At 39.0% G+C, this 16,231-nt stretch overlaps 2 protein-coding genes across 2 annotated transcripts in view; both read right to left on the bottom strand.

The window, feature by feature from the left end:
• The window catches only part of KIF27 (kinesin family member 27), a 29,770-nt gene extending 21,501 nt beyond the window's left edge, over positions 1-8,269 (bottom strand). Inside the window, exons 1-4 of the mRNA XM_039729962.1 lie at positions 8,151-8,269; positions 6,350-6,742; positions 4,171-4,371; positions 1,875-2,803 (exon numbers count right to left, since the gene is read on the bottom strand). Coding sequence (XP_039585896.1) covers positions 1,875-2,803; positions 4,171-4,371; positions 6,350-6,647 — 1,428 coding nt within the window. The 5' untranslated portion in view covers positions 6,648-6,742; positions 8,151-8,269. The remainder of the gene's footprint in view (positions 1-1,874; positions 2,804-4,170; positions 4,372-6,349; positions 6,743-8,150) is intronic.
• Positions 8,270-8,903: 634 nt separating this feature from the next.
• On the bottom strand, positions 8,904-16,225 carry CUNH9orf64 (chromosome unknown C9orf64 homolog). Its single transcript, XM_039729979.1, has 4 exons — positions 15,821-16,225; positions 14,449-14,708; positions 10,844-11,039; positions 8,904-9,615 (listed from the first exon to the last, which is right to left on the bottom strand). Exons 1-4 carry the CDS (start codon positions 16,155-16,157, stop codon positions 9,383-9,385), a joined length of 1,026 nt encoding a protein of 341 aa, XP_039585913.1. The 5' UTR covers positions 16,158-16,225; the 3' UTR covers positions 8,904-9,382.
• Positions 16,226-16,231: the final 6 nt, after the last annotated feature.

The following is a 16,231-nucleotide window of genomic DNA, read 5'->3' as shown; positions in this document are numbered from 1 at the left end:
GCTTCCACTGTTTCTCTACTACAAGATCAGCTATTATAGTTGAGGGTTCAGTCTCTGGTTTAGTGTCTCTGTGGCCTCAGACCAAGACATGTTCTCAGTCTCAGACCACCACAAGCCTGTTTCTGGGCTTTTAGACCACAACCTCTTGCATTTCTAAGGGCACTAGATACTGACTTTACAGGCATGGGGCATTCCAACACAGCTATAGAAGTCACCTTCACTCCTTCAAATAAGGTATTAGTTTGATGGGTTAATGAGCCTGTTCAGATAGGAAATCACAAGCTGTCAGAGGCAGCAATGGCCTTGTGCTCCTGCCCAACTCCTCCTATACATACTGACACCCCAGGGATCAATCACCTTAGTGCATGTTCCTGCCATGCTCAAACCATGTGGCAACCCCAAATACCTGTTTAACCTTATCAAAGGTGGGATCACAACACATCAGTATGAACAATCTGATTACATAAGGATACTGAAGGAACTCAGAAGCCACTACATCAAGGCTATAAAAAACTGTCCTGGAGGAGAGGAAAGGATAGGTGCCACTTTTTCCCCCTCTCTCCACAACATGTCCCTCAGAGAAGAAGAGGGGAAAAGTATAGTTGCTGATTTTATCCATGAGGTGGTTCTTGGAGTACTGGGACATCCACAATGTAAAACCAAAGTACCAGATTAGGCTGATGGCCAGTGGTTTTGTCATAGCTCTCCCAAGCAAAGGAAAACAAAGTGATAAAGAGCAAACAAACCAGAAAAATCTGAAAATAGTCATTAATGATTCTTGGAGGCTGTTGTACAGCTAGAAAGGAATCAAGCATCTAAATATTCAAGGACACATACAAATCAGCACCCAAAGCAAATATGCAGCTTCAGGACCTGCAACAGTCATTAAACATCTCAACAAACAGGTATTAACAAGTTTATTCTAGCACACTATAATAAAATCTGTTATTATCTTGAAAGCCTTGAGCCACAGGTTGGGTTCCAAAACAGACTGTTGTGGGTTACCCCAGTAGGTAGCTAAGCACACAGGGCTATCTTTTCACTTCCCCCTACCCCCATCTCCTAGGAGGACAGAGGAAGAGCAAAGGGAAAGTGAAAGCAAGAAAATTTGTGAGTCAAGATAGAAACTGATCAGTAAGTGATGATGAAGTGAAAGAGAGATAGAAAATAAAAGATGATGCAAAAGCTATCACCCACAACCTCCCAAGACAGACTAATGCTCAGCGAGTTTTGGGCAAAATACAGGTAAGTCTCCCTAAACCTCCTCCTCTCCCTTTTTATTGCTGAGCATCCCATTATGTGGTATGAAATCTCTCTGATTAATTCAGGTCATCTGCTTTGTTTCATGTTTATGACTCCAACTATTCATGCATCCTGCAATCTATTTACTGGGCGGGTGCAGGCAGAAAAACAGAAGGCCTGTCACTGTACAAAACACCATTCGGCAAGAGCAAAAACATTACTGTCTTATTACCATTGTATTGGTCACAAATCTAAAACACAGCACCCTCAGAGATGCTATACAGAAAACTAACTCCACCTCAGCCAGAAGACCTAGCATACTAGCACAGCTAACACCAAATATCTAACAGATAAAACAGCTCAGCCTCAAGAATAATCTTGAAACTGACTACAGAAAATATAACATTACTTCACTTATCTCTGTTGTCACTGATTGTGTATTCAAACATCCATTACAAAATACCTATGTCCCAGAGATTACCCAAATTAAATTCTACAAAGCTGTAAATGAAATTTAATTGTCAAATTAAGTACAGGTGACAATTTTATCCATCCTTCAAAATATAGTTCAAATTTTGGCAGATTTCACTTTTTTACTTAGTCATTTAAATAAACAGCTTATAATTAAATACCTGGCATTTCTTTAGTTCCCTCTTCAGCTGAAGAATTGTAATGTGATGTGGTACTGGGCTGGTCTCAGTCCCTGTGTCAGTCTCCTGGATGGTGAGAGCTTCCTTCCTTACTTTCTGTACCATAGTGATCCAGCTCTGCAACCTGTCCCGCTGACTTCTTCTTAAGCTAACATCATCATTCAAATCAACTAGAAAAGGTAAGGCTTCATCTACACAATTTCTGTAACTGAAATATTGAACCTGAAGGCGAGTGAGCTGCTCCTCAAGTGAACTGACACGGGCTTTTTCTTCATTTAAGTCGTGTAAATGCTGATTATTGTCCTGCTGGCTCTGCAAAGCTTCCCGAAGCAATCTGATTTCAAGTTCCATTTCATCAATTCGCTCTTTTTCTGGGTTGTAATTTACTACTGGTTTATTTCTAATGTTTTTTGCTCTGTTGGCATATTTGAGGGAATTTAAAGATTCATCAAAGTCCATTGAGGATGGACTTATACATGTTATCATAACAGTCTTGGCATTTCCTCCAAGGGAGTCTTTCAGAATACGAGTGATTTTAGCATCCCTGTATGGAATATGCACACTTTTCCTTTTTGGGTCTCCAAGGGCACTGATGACATTTCCCAAGGCCAAGAGACCACTATTGATCTGAACTGATTCTTTGAAGCGTTCACCGGTATTTCCAGTCTTTGCTACCCTTTCTGATCCTGCCAAATCCACAAAATGAAACTTTGAAGCGATCGGATCCTGTGCAGCATTCTGATACTCTGCAGACTGCTTCTGATGAATACTGATGGTAAAAATGGCATGAGATCGACTAGAGTGCTCATTCATCTGTGTTGTGCCTGTGTGACGAGCTGCATTGCCACTTTCCAGCAGGCTTATCACTTCATCTGCACATTCTACTTGGAATTCCTTAGCACCAACAATCACTTCAAATACCAAACCAGATGAAAGTAAGAATAATTTAATAAATTCTAAATAGCAATAGTTTACAATGGTAGTTCTTCAGCAATAGTTTACAGCAATAACTATAATAATGTATTAGAGAAACATATAAGCCTGCTATGGGTATAGCAGGTCATAGCATATGGCTATAGAAATAGAAGATACAATATGTGAAAAGCATAAGGTACAACATATCTGAAACCTGCAGATATTTCATGTAGGGGTCTATCGTGCCATTTGAAACAGTATCTTAGACACAAGACACAACTCATTTACACATTGCACACTGCACATTACCTTTACAATTTACAGTGTGGTGCTACCTAGAAAAAGTATGAGCAAAATCAGCTCAAAGAATATTCTGCCAGTTTAAAAAAAACCCTAAGAACTATAAAGTTTCTAGTAAAAATTATTCCAAGCCTAAGAAAAGAATTTCTGTTCTGAATAGTGCAGATAGTTGGGCCTTTGGGACAGGTATCTTTTAGTAATCTAATAAAGTGTAAGTGTACTTCTACCAAGTACTCTTACTAATCATCTTTTTTATCATGTTTTTCTTTTAATGAGAAATGGAAAATGTCCTATCACAATAAGCTGACTCTAACTGTACTGAAGAAAATAAATAATTTAAAATATATTGTGGGATCCTTTTGAAGTAATGATATTGTCTGCAAGATTTGTGCTGAACTAGTGCTTTCTCCCAACTATAGACAAAAAACCCATGACAGCTTAATATAGCAGTTTAATAATAATAGAGTAAACACAACAATTAGAATATAAAGGAAAAAAATCCAAACCTAAAACAGGTTAGATACTTTCAGAATTAAATACCTCTGAAGTGGATTCTTCTAGAATTTTCATGGGGTGAACAAGATACCTACAGGGCAAGTGTTAACCTCAAAGCCTCTAAAAATATCTACTTCCCCTCCTCTTAATGAAGTGGTCTCTTCCACTCATTGCATTGTAAAAGGGGAGCAAATATAATTGACTTAACAATTGTAATTTTGAAGGAAGAAGATATGGTATAATCTTAAAATATTTATTCAAGTGCATAATTGCACACTATTTTGTTTCTAGACAGAGCTTTCAGAAACATTGTGTTATTTACTTTACCATAGTGTTATTTACTTTCCCATAGTGTTATTTACTTTACCATCCAGCACAATAAACATCTATATTGCTCACAGGCATTCTAAACCCCAAACTGCTTCCAAACAGCTAAACTGAGCTTATAATCTGAAACTTTATTTTCCTTTTATTCATTAGTAGTGAATAAGCACTTTCAAGAGAAAGCAAGAATAATTTGGACACAAACTGAAACCCAAAACACCAAATTTGAAAGCTGGAATCCTACCTGTATTTCCCTTCTCATCTTCTCGAATATGTAGATCTTTCACAGAGGTCTCCAAATCCAACAAATCTCGAAGTTCTTCCTTGTAAACCTCTATATAGGATACCTTCACACGGAAGTTAATATTACGATGCTCAGAAATATGATGAAATAATTCCTGAATAGCCCGTGGGATTATGCCCCTTTCATCCACTGCAACTGATGCTAAAATATAAGCACAAATGTCACAGAGAACTGCAGTCATTCTGTCACATAAATTACAAAGACTGACATTTGAGAGAAGCCTGTGATATTTAGTATGCAACACACTGAAGAATCTGAAGAGGTCATTGTTCACAAGAATTTTTGTAGGTTTTTTTTGTGTGTGTGTCAGAAGTTTTGTTTGCATCCAGTACTAGGATTCAAATTTAAGTTCTAAATGACATGCTTTAATAGTGATGAAAGTTATGAAAAAGATGGATTCTGCTTTAGAATTATACTCCTCAGAGTACAGATTTCTTATTTATCCCTACTCAATATGGTTAGCAATGAGATCTCAATTATTTGAGAAACTATGAATTCTACTTATATAAAGCAAAATCGTCAGTAACATAGTGAGAAGATTTATGACCAACATTAACAATAATTTCCTATTTTTTCATAGACATGGAACACTGGTGCTAAACTCTACTTTTTTAAAAAAAATATTCAGCATAGGACATTGTTTCCATTAATAATCTGTTTTCTTTATCCACGACTATGGAAGACGTTTGCCTATGAGACAATACCAAGAATCTTTTTCACCAAAAAACTAACGGGTTGTTCACATCTAACTATTAATTTAGTAAATTTATTCATTAAACTAAAAGGGTGTAATTGCAAGGCTATGATCAGCCTTAGACTGTAATGTCCACTACCAAAACAATTTAGCTAGCAATAGTATTTATAGGGACATTGAATAACTACTAGGGAAGGGAATAGAAATGAAGTTCCAACAGTAAGCAGAAGAGGCCAATGGTACGAGGTTGTACCATTGTGTGGGGTCCTGCCCTTGAGTCACAACAATCCCCTTACGCACTACAGGTTGGGTGGGGTCAGAGTGGCTGGAAAGATGCTCAGCCAGAAAGGAGCTGAGGGCGCTGGTTGACAGCAGCTGATCACGGGCTAGCCTGTGCCCAAGTGGCCAAGAAGGTCAATGGCATCCTGACCAATACCAGCAACAGTGCGGGCAGCAGGACCAGGGCAGAGATTGTCGCCCTGTGCTGGGCACTGGTGAGGTCACACCTCGAGTGCTGAGTTCAGCTCTGGGCCTGTCACTCTAAGAAGGACATTGAGGAGCTGGAGTGTGTCCAGAGAAGGGTAACAGTGCTGAGGTACGGTCTGGAGCACAAGTCCTGTGAGGAGCAGCTGAGGGAGCTGGGGTTGTTTAAGCTGGAGAAAAGCAGACTCAGGATAGACTGCATTGCTCTCTACCAGCACCTGACAGGAGGGTGTAACTGGCGCGAGGGGGGTCAGTCTCCTCTCCCATGTAAAAAGTTTGAGAACAAGAAGAAATGACCTCAGGTTGCACCTGGGGAGGTTTAGATTGGATATTAGGAAAAATTTCTTCACTGGTGGTCAACCAATGGAATGGGCCTGGTTGTCGACCTGGAAATGCAGAGTTAACGGTTGGACTTTAAGGTTTTAGGTGTCTTTTCCAACCTACACAGTTCTGTGACCCTATGACTCTAAATAAAAGGAAGATTCTACCAAGATATTTACAATACTCTATATACATTTGGAAAAATGAAATCATAAATTTCTCTGATGTCACTACAAATCTAACACAGAATGAGCAAGTAAACAATTAAGTGCTCAATGAAAACATTTTCAAGGCAAGATAAATGTAGTAAAAATTTAAAAAAACACCATATTTCAGAAGAAAAAGTTCTAAGTTGCATGTCACAATGTGGAACGTGAAAAAACACTTAACAAATTAGGTTTTTCTTAGACAGTTTTGGTATAGTCTAATTTATAGAGACATTTTTAGAACTTTAAGTATCACATAAACTTTGGAAGTTTTGGGTTTTTTTACTACATGTTTTTGCCTTGGTCCTTAAAATTATGCAGCATTATCTGCTATGTAATAAACATTTAACTTGCAGAAATGCACCCTCTACTGATTAAAAAAATTCCAAAAACCAAAAATCTTTCTATAACCTACCAATGTGATCACCACCGATGGTGTAAGTCTTCCCAGAACCAGTCTGTCCATACGCAAACACTGTAGCATTGTATCCTTCAATCAGAGACACTAGAAGAGGCTTAATACAAACAGCATAAACTTCTTCTTGGGTTGAGTTTTTGCCAAATACAAAATCAAAAGTGAAGACATGGTCCTTTCCAATGATAACTTGTTTAGCATTTGGGACTAATCTAACACACACTTGGTGGTTTTGAAGTATTTCTTTGGAAAGCAGAGGTCTGACTCGGACTGCAACTTTAACTGGGATCTCCTCCATGCCAGACTCCACCCTTGTGCTTCCCTCTCAGTATTCACATTGTCAAGAAGAAATCTGTTACCACAGCTCTGTTCACCTCTCTTAGTTGTCTGCAACTAAGAAAAAAAAGTTTTCCATGTTATGTAATACAAAAGAATGTATCCCCTGAAGTGAAAAATTGAGATTTCCTAAGGAACATGTAAGCACCATTACAATCTTGAAAACTACCTGATATAAATGCAGCTCTATTAGTAACTATATAATCAATTAATAAATTATTTTTACATCTATTAATTTCCGGGTTAGCAGACTTAAGTCTGAAAGTTGGCTGATTTCCTATTTTAATATAACACAGTCATACAAAGTAACAATATTGCAAGAGTTTTAATAAACACTGTTGATAAAGTAAAGGCTTACAATGGATCCTCTCATTTCCATGCTCCTGCATTCATACTCCATAGGCAACACAAATCAGTCAAACAAAACCTTTTTCTCCAGAAGTTGTATATACATACATGTTTTAATACCCTCTTCCACTTATCAAGCACCAAACATTTCTAACTCAACAAGCACAAAGAAGTGTGGTTTTAAAAGTATCTATTTACTACATGTAGAGCATTCCTCTGAGTTTGATCTGAAACTTTAGGCACATATGTAATTATGTTTTAGTAATTATCATTTTAGCATACATGGTTCCTTATACTGCCTGGTGCATATTCAGTCTTACAGCATAGGCAGTGCACAGTAGCGCACTTGTAAATATTAAGGAATTGCCTTTCTTTATAGCTGTTTTTCACTAGAATTTAAAAATCTGCATGGGATTCCATGCACATATTTTCCATTGTTGTTGCTAACTCTGAGATTTTTTTGTCATGCAAGGTAAAGTTTGCTGAACTTCCTGCTCTCACACACATTGTCTTCAAGGAAGCTGTGTTACTGAACTGGCAGAAATCAGCTAAGCTCCCAAAATTCAAGTTTGTTGAAAACTAATAGCTTAAAACAGTGTTATCTCACAGCAGCAAAGAGAAAAGCTTTTGCATTTAATCTTCCTCCTCTTAATTTGAGGACTTTGCTGAACTTTGAAAAAAGAAAAGCCCCATTTTATTGACTGAGCACAAGAACAAATAAGCAAAGCATGAGAATGACTTGTATCATTAGGGACAGGGCAAGCAGAAACAGACACATAAACATACGGACTACAGATTAAAAACACATTTTGATTGATAATTGAGCTTAGTTACCTGGGTGCATTATTTCTTTTTTGCCCCCTAGCAAGTGCTGCTAGGGTGCAAAAAAGGAAATGCCAACAAGGAAATGCCAACATTTCCTACCCTCTTTTTAAAGTCATATTCATAAACAAGCAAATTAACAAACCACGTCCCGGGTGTGGGAGGGAAACCGTATTTCCTAGAATCTATTTTGTAAAAACGTGGTAATAAGAAACACATGAAAGATATACATCAAGGCTAGAGAGATAGGCGGGTGCCGACGCCCGCGGCTGCCGCAAGGCAGAGGCAAACATACAGGCGGCCTTCCCGCTTGCAGGGATGCTCTGAGCGCGGCCCAGCGGATTTTCCGTGTTTGCAACCTCTCCAAACCTGAGGAGCAGCCGGGATCGTATCACGCGGGAGCGTCGCGGCCGCCATGGCCGCGCGCGCAGCGCCCCCCGCGGCGGGACGAGCGCGGCTGGCGGCCCGCCCGCCCTGCTCCCCGCCCCGGCCGCTCCCTGCGGGAAGGACGGAGGCGCTGGAGCGTGTCCAGAGAAGCGCAGCGCAGCTGAGGAAGGGTCTGGAGCAAAAGTGCTGTTAGGAGCGGCTGAGGGAGGTGGGGGTGTTTGGCCTGGAGGACGCTCAGGGGCACCTTACTGCTCTCTACAGCCGCCTGAAAGGAAGGGGCACCAAGATGGCGTTCGGCCTCTCCTCACAGGCAACAGGTGCCAGTACAAAAGGAAATAGCTTCAAGCTGTGATAGGGAAGGTTCAGGTTGGACGAAAAATTGCTTCACAAAAATAGTGATTAAATATTGGAACAGGCTGCCTAGTCAGGTGATGGAATCACAATCCCTGAAGGTGTTTAAGGAAAGACTGGACGTGATACTCAGTGCCATGGTCTAGTAGACAAAGTTGTGTTTGGTCACAGGTCAGACGTGATGATCCCAGAGATCTTTTCCAACCTAAGTGATTCTGTGATTCCTCCCCTCCCTTCCCACCTCCCTCCCTGCATGGACTGAGCCCATCCATCTCACCCCTAGCAGTAAAAACGCAGATACACCCCCATGGCACATCTGTCACCGCACTGTTTATTGGACAATTGGACAGGTTACACTTCCATCTCTGAGCAGTAAAGCATCTGCCAAGCACCTGCCACCTCCGTGCAGGTATGAGAGGGGACAGGCAGGAACAGGGAGGGGCCGAGGAGCAAGGTACAGCACCGGATCTGCACACACATCTGGCCGTGCGCACAGGTAGCTACGTACACCAATACAAAGGTCAAAGCAGGAGTAATAAACCCTATCTTAACATGGGTTGCCCACAAAATTTACACTGTTAATTCCAGTCAGGACAAGCAACATATTAAAAGAAAGGTAATAAAAAGGTAATAAAGCAATGCGGGGAAAAAAGGCATGTTGTTACTACATCACTAGAAAGCAAGCATTTGATTTAACCGTTCCAAATTACTGCATAACAAATCACCATATGAAAAGCAAAACCGCAGTTCAAAAGATAAGGCAGCAATACAACAGCTATCAGACTGCACTTAGTAATATATACACCGTACTCGGTGGAATGGGATATCTTTCATCTCTGCCCTGTGATCCCTGGCATAATCCCAAAGATAATAATCGAGTAAAACTGCATTGATCTTTTCATGCATGTCCTGACCCTTCTTCTGATAGAGCTCCTGAAGGTGCTTACAAATCAATGCACAACACCAAATAGAACAGCCACGGATCTCTACCTCTTCTTTGTCTCCAGATTGGAAAAGCGTTCCTGCAGACACAAGAGACAGCAATCCATTTACATGGAACAGACAGAAGGCCAAGGACCGACAAAATTTGTGATTTTTTTCCTCCTTCATATTTATTCTGTTCTAGGATTCTAGTTCTCATGACTTAGCCAGCAACTGTTAACAATGTTGCTATACATTTTCTAACTGTTACTTTAATTTTACCACATTGCACTTAGAAGCTTCCCTCCTATTCAATTCAAGCAACATCCTGTATTCTAAGGAACTGCTTTAGGAGCAGGGTGTACTGCAAATCATATGATCATTTCTTTGCTTGGAGAAACAAAAAAGATAATCTTTTATTACAGTATACTTTTTAGTATATAATTATTATACTTCATAGTATATTTTCTACCAGGATGACTGAAGTCTAAGATTTTAAAATTAAAAACAAACAACCCTCCAAAAGAACTGAATGTAAAGAGAAACAGTGGAATTATTTAAATGGCAATGTTCTCATTAGGATTCATGGAAGGATAAAATGTCTATGAGGTCTATTTAGTTATACAGATTACATAAAGACATAAATACATGTATGGCCATTCTTTTAAAGTTCATGGGTGACTGCACTGATCTGTTTATATTCCCGAGCATTTCTGAAATTGCATAATAGCAGTTCTACATCTAAATACAATCATTTTACAGTTCAAAAGAGATTGGCTTATTTTTATTTACTAAAATTTGTGGTTAGTAAATATTGGGAAGATGAGACCATGCTTAAAAAATGAGATCCTAATAATGTGCAATTAATTTCATTTAAAGCAGTATTTTTTAATGGATGCTTATAATATTACTTTGCTTATTAACTAGCAGTTCAGAGGAATTCCCATGCTTTTACAAATTTGAATAAATGACAAAATCATTGTTTCTTTTATGTAAACTTCAAAAGTTGTAACTATTCTGAAAAGTGGTTTTGCAACAGCAGCTTTTCAGAAACTCAAATTATCTTTGAGTCTCTTTAATCCCTCCCCTATCAATGTTTAACACACAAAACAGTTAGGTCTTTATAGAAAAAGTAACCTTGAGATCTCACTCAAGATCATGGTTAGAGAAAAAGTTGTTTCCTGTTACCTCATCAGTACCTAAGAAATCCATGGAGGAAAAAAACTGACTCATAACCCTTACATGGATAACATATTACATTTTAGAACTAGCCTTAGTCTGCAATATCAGGCAGTAAGATTACTTGATATTAGCAAGGACAGAACAAACCTTCACGTAGTTTCTTCATTAATTTTTCAGAATACTTCATTGCTTTTAAGTGAACAAGAACTTGTGGAATTCTGTAGTCAGCAAATATTGTCAGACTGGAAATATCATCAAAAGAGCCATCTCCTTTGCCTTCTAAGACACTCCATGTGTCAGCCACAAGTATTTGCGCCCGTTTGTAGAAAGACACCTTCTTTTTCTGAAGAAAGAAATGTATGAATTGTTTAAGTGCCTGATCAATAAATATAGCAAATAACACATTAAGCACATCATATTGTTAGACAAACATTACTTAACTAGAACAGAATAAAACTCTTAAATATTTTAAACTTAAATATTTTAAAATCTAAACAAGATCAATCTACAAACATGGATTATGTGGAATGCCCATAAATAAACTGAAATTAAAAAGTAACATAATAAAAGTGACTGCAGCAAATAAAAAATGTTTAGAATATGCCTGGCTCTCAGAACACATTCATAGTTGTTTACTGCCACTTGGCAAACACGGTAGTTGAACGTCCAGCAACATTAATTTTCAGAAACTCTACAGTACATCCAACCTTTTAATTTGACAAGAGAAGCATAATAGACATGTATCGTACCAGGCAATTAAAAAATTTTGTTAATCAATTTATCTGTACTGTTAATCCATTTACTGTTAAAGAAATAGAATTATGGTGAAAACTTTACTGAATGCTCCTCTTTATTTACTGCCAAGATGCTGTAACTATTCCTGACAGCAAATCACATTTTTTGTCCTTGAATATTCTCCAAAAACACCGTGAAGTTCAACTACATTGCAAAGAACAACTTCCTAAACATCCTCAAAACTCCTGCCTTCCCTGTGCCTCATTCTACACTTGACACAGATACACAAACTTACTTCTAGAGAACATATGTGATTTTGTACCTCAAGTAACAAAACACCACCTTAAACATCACACGAGAAGTGGCAACAAGAATAATTAACAGAGCAAATTTTATCATAGCTCCTACTGTCCCAAAGCAAGGGTGTCATTCTTTCATAGCATTAGGAATTTTCCAGTAGTAAAGTACTGATTTTTCTCTAGCACCATACCATTTCACAAGAATAGAGGAAGGCAGAATTAGAATGGAAATTTTCATTTCATGCTGCAGCTTAATTAGGAAAAAAATATTGTCTGCGACTCATCAATGAGCAGATAAATTTGTAATTTCATTGTTTCAATTGTTAACTTTTATGTTGTACAGAACATATTAAGTTTACACAAAAATCTCAATATGAAAAAGACTATGAAGCATTTCAAGTAAATTTTCCCACTATTTATCAGGAAGCAGGAAAAGCACTAGGTGGATGACATATATATGTCAAATTGGAAGAACTTAGGAACTTCTTTACTGTGCAAGTGACTGCACTGGCACAGATTGTTTAGAGAGATTGTGGAGTCTCCCTCATGGGATATACTCAAGAACTGTCTGGACACAATCCTGCATCATGTGCTCTGGGATTACCCTGCTTGAGCAGGGAGGTTGGACCCACTTATGGTATGGTTTCTTAAACTCTTACCTAGTCTCTGATTCTGTCTGTGAAAGACAGCAAAGATAGTACAATTTATCAAAAATGGAACTTTTTTCAACATGGCAATACAACTATATATTTTTAACTTTTTTTCTGCAACACTTTGCCTTTCCAGGAAACAGTATCACATACAGGAACATTTGCATCTTCTCTGCAGTACAACGTTCTAGTATTAAGGAATATATCTAATTATAACCTACTGTCATTAAAAGAAAGGAGGAGTCCTGTGTTGGCAAAGAGCAAAATGTGATAGCACAGCCATTAAAAAAACAAAGCAAAGAATAGGATAATGAGAATTTTACAACCTCAGTCTCATGTGATGGATGGCAAGTAAAAGATGAATACATGCAATATAGGGGAAGATCAGAAAGGACTCCACTAAGTCTCTGTCAGAACACAAAAACCCTGATATAAGAGTACAATATAGTCTAAAACTTAAACAGCACATCATCTAAATATGTATTATCCACCAAGGAGAAAAAATGTTTTGGAGATATTGGTCTTGGTTTGCATTTTCTTTTTCAGAAAAACTAACACTGGCAATTTCTGGGATTACATGTGCAATTATTAAAAGTGTTTTGTATATGTATTTGGAAAAACATACAGTCAAATAACTGAGCTAATTTTAGAAGCTTCCCTTGAAGGCCAGCTGTAGCAGTCTGTGATAGTATGATCCTAATGTAGGACTTAATTTATATGTATTTTTCCTTTGGAGAGTTACTGAAAAGCACTGGTTTGCTGTTGGATATTTCACCATCTTTCCAGTTCCCTCCTAACCCTTCAGAAGTCTTACTTGTGAGAGCTCAACCTGCTACCATAAAAATAATGTGATCCATGTCACCACCTTCAAAATACACATCTTGCTAAGTGAAAGCAGAAAAAAAGCTTCCATATTCATGCAACAGGCTTTATTACTAAGTCAGTGCTTACGGTCTGGGATCATTTTTGGAACAGCTTTTCATTCTGTAGTCTGCTGCTGCTTTTAAGGAGGCTTGCTTTATAAAGCACTCATCATCATCTCATGAAAGATATAACATCAATGAATACAGTCACTATAAAGATAAGAAAATATCACTTTACTTAGAAAACATTCCCTTTTGAATAATAAATATTGTCAAAAAATTACTTTTTACGTTAAAAAACTCAAATAAACCCAAATAAATGAAACCAGTAGCTTCAAAGATTAATTAAAAAGAACCTCTAATTTTTTCTTTTGTAAATATATTTTGCTTCACAGCAGGAGACTAAGGAAAATAAAATGACACCTCCTACTGAGGGCAATAAATGCAATAGGTTCAAAGCTTCAGTGACTGGTATTCCAAGAAGCTGAAAAGACTGCACAGACCAGTAGCATAGGCAGTACTGTCACTAACAAAGTCTTCTAGATTTAATGATGTAACAGCTGAGTACTACTTCACATGCAACTGAGCACACGAGCTGCTACTTAAGTCACAGGTGCTAAATGAAAACCATGCCAGTATAGGTGAAAACTGGGAGAGAAAAAATATCAAATGATCCCTGCTTAATTCCCATCAGTTTCTTTCAGTAAACATTTTGATATACTGTCACCATTTGTATAAAAAGTGGGTTACTTCTAATCTGTGGTGATTTGAGTAATGCCTGTTGAATCAACAGCCGTTAGAGGGTGGAGTCCCAGTAGCTGTGCATTAATTCTACCAGAGTTTCACTTCCTTCATTAGCTGCAGAGAACCTTAAGGTAAAAGAAAAAGAAGATGGTGGGAGGAGGGTTGTCAGCGATTCAAGGAAGTGAAAAAAAAAAAGGAAAAAGGATTCCCATTTTTCAGGCAGGAATTATCTCAAATACTATGCATTTTTAGGGAGCAAAAAGGAGGTGTGATCTAACTGGGAACTCAAGAGTATACCAAAATAAATTACAGTAAATTGATAAAGAGACAGCATATGAGAAAAGAGGTACTCCTCTGGTGGGAAAAAGAAAGTTATTCTTGTCCTGACTAGTAGACTATCAAGTGTCTTTTACTGTTAGTAAATAGTAGGGTTTTTTTCCAGAGCTTTAGAATTAGCTTACCTCAAATACAGCTTCATCTCTGTAAGAAGGAAAATTTTCCAGTACAAGATGTAGCAGTTTCTGAGCACTCTTCTCACTCATTTTAACACACGTGAGGAAAGATCCTCCAAACTTCTCTAACAGAACTATTCCACTTTCGTTCAGCACCCGGTGTCTTTCTTCAATCAAAGGCAAAGGCACTTCTGTGTCAGAGCGAAATACGTGCCTAACTTGGTCAAGCGTCATGGTGGCAAAATAGGATGCACTGGTGATAGGTATTCCTTCAGAAAAGTGAAAATGAGATATTTAGGCTATCACATAACATAACATATAGACGTAGTGCAGTGGTCTGCTAAAGGAAAGAACTTCTATAGAAAGATCTAAGAAGTCCATCAACTCTTAAACCCACCTTTGCTTTCAGCAATAACTGCATCCACAGAGCTGCTCACAACTAAATTTACGAGTGCATGCTGTTTTCTTCTACAGCAAACTTCCAACATACAACCATAGAACTGTTGTTACTTTTTGTGTATAATCCTCCCAAACTGCCTGGTTTTCGTATTTTAAGTGTGATGTTTACATAGCACATTGGCAAACACAGTCAATATGTAACTGGGTAACTGGTTTAGTCGGAATAAGCCTGTTTTCCCATGGATCCTATTTAAGTGTGATGTTTACATAGCACATTGGCAAACACAGTCAATATGTAACTGGTTTCGTCCGAATAAGCCTGTTTTCCCATGGATCCTAATCATGCTGTGGATTTACAAAACGTATCTTAATGCTAATACCCCCTTAATTTACTAAATAACTATGCAGAAAATGAATTAAAACTTTCATTTATACCTACTAACAATTGGGGTTTTTGGTTTGGGTTTTTTTTTTTTTTTTTGTGAGAACAGCAAAAAGAGGGAGTACTAAAGTACTGGGTTTAAATCCGAAAGTTTAAAATACTGGTTTTAAAATACTGGTTTGAGGGACATATGGGTTTTCAGATTTACTTTAGACATTGGCATTTGATTAGTCTAGAGGATTCTCGCTTTATGCCTCATTTTTTCATTTGCCACGGGAATCTGTAACTTAAGAATACATGTGAAATAACCCAAGTCGCGCACAGCCGATTACTGGCAGTCCTTAAAAGTCTTTTGAAAGGAAGAGATAACCCAGATACAGCCACGAGTTAGTTTCAGTACAAGGGTATTTTCAAAGCACTTCCAGTTCCCCTCCCCAAGCTCAACGGGACGCCTGCACATACAGAGCTACTGACACAGCGAGCAGCGGTTTCCAAGAGCGTGTCCCAGATCCGAGGCGCCGCCTTCATTTAGCACGCCCGGCTTCCGACGCCCCTCGCCCGCAGCCCCGGCCCGGCCCCGCTGCCCCGGCGCTCACTGACCGTCGTCCAGGGCCCTGTTGACGGCGGCGCACAGCGACCAGTAGCCGCTGTAGGTTTTATCCTTGTACTTCACAAGGTACTTGCGCTCCTCCTGCTCGGACCAGAAGGAGAAGTTGAGGGTGTCCACCAGGAACACCCAGTCTACAGCCTCCTTGTCGGCAGACCGGGGATTCAGCTCGTGCAGGCTTTTCCACCCCGCCAACCCGAACTCCGCCGCCGAGGCTTTGTCGAACAGGCTCTCCGCAACCCGCCGCGCTCCCTCCTCGTCCACGGAGACATCTTTGCTGTGCTCGGCTATGAACCTGGCAGACTCCAGGGGGGACGGGAACACCTCCATGCTTGGCAGGAAACACGCACGCTGCCGAGGCCAGCCTCTCCGCCGCGCTTCCCGCGGGGCGCGCACCGGGAGCG

The sequence above is a fragment of the Passer montanus genome, unplaced genomic scaffold (genome assembly GCF_014805655.1).
Source record: "Passer montanus isolate IOZ18808 unplaced genomic scaffold, ASM1480565v1 scaffold7, whole genome shotgun sequence".
NCBI classification, from domain to species: Eukaryota; Metazoa; Chordata; class Aves; order Passeriformes; family Passeridae; genus Passer; species Passer montanus.
Note: the sequence above shows the minus strand (reverse complement) of the source record. Positions and strands in the feature narration are given on the sequence as shown.

Excerpts from the sequence above, each read along its gene's own strand:
- CUNH9orf64 (XM_039729979.1), bottom strand. The coding sequence starts at position 16,157 with ATGGAGGTGTTCCCGTCCCCCCTGGAGTCTGCCAGGTTCATAGCCGAG. Across the intron at positions 14,709-15,820 it reads CAACAGGGCCCTGGACGACG|GAATACCTATCACCAGTGCA; the intron begins GTCAGTGAGCGC and ends ACTTTTCTGAAG. Across the intron at positions 9,616-10,843 it reads AATGAAGAAACTACGTGAAG|GAACGCTTTTCCAATCTGGA; the intron begins GTTTGTTCTGTC and ends TTGTGTCTGCAG.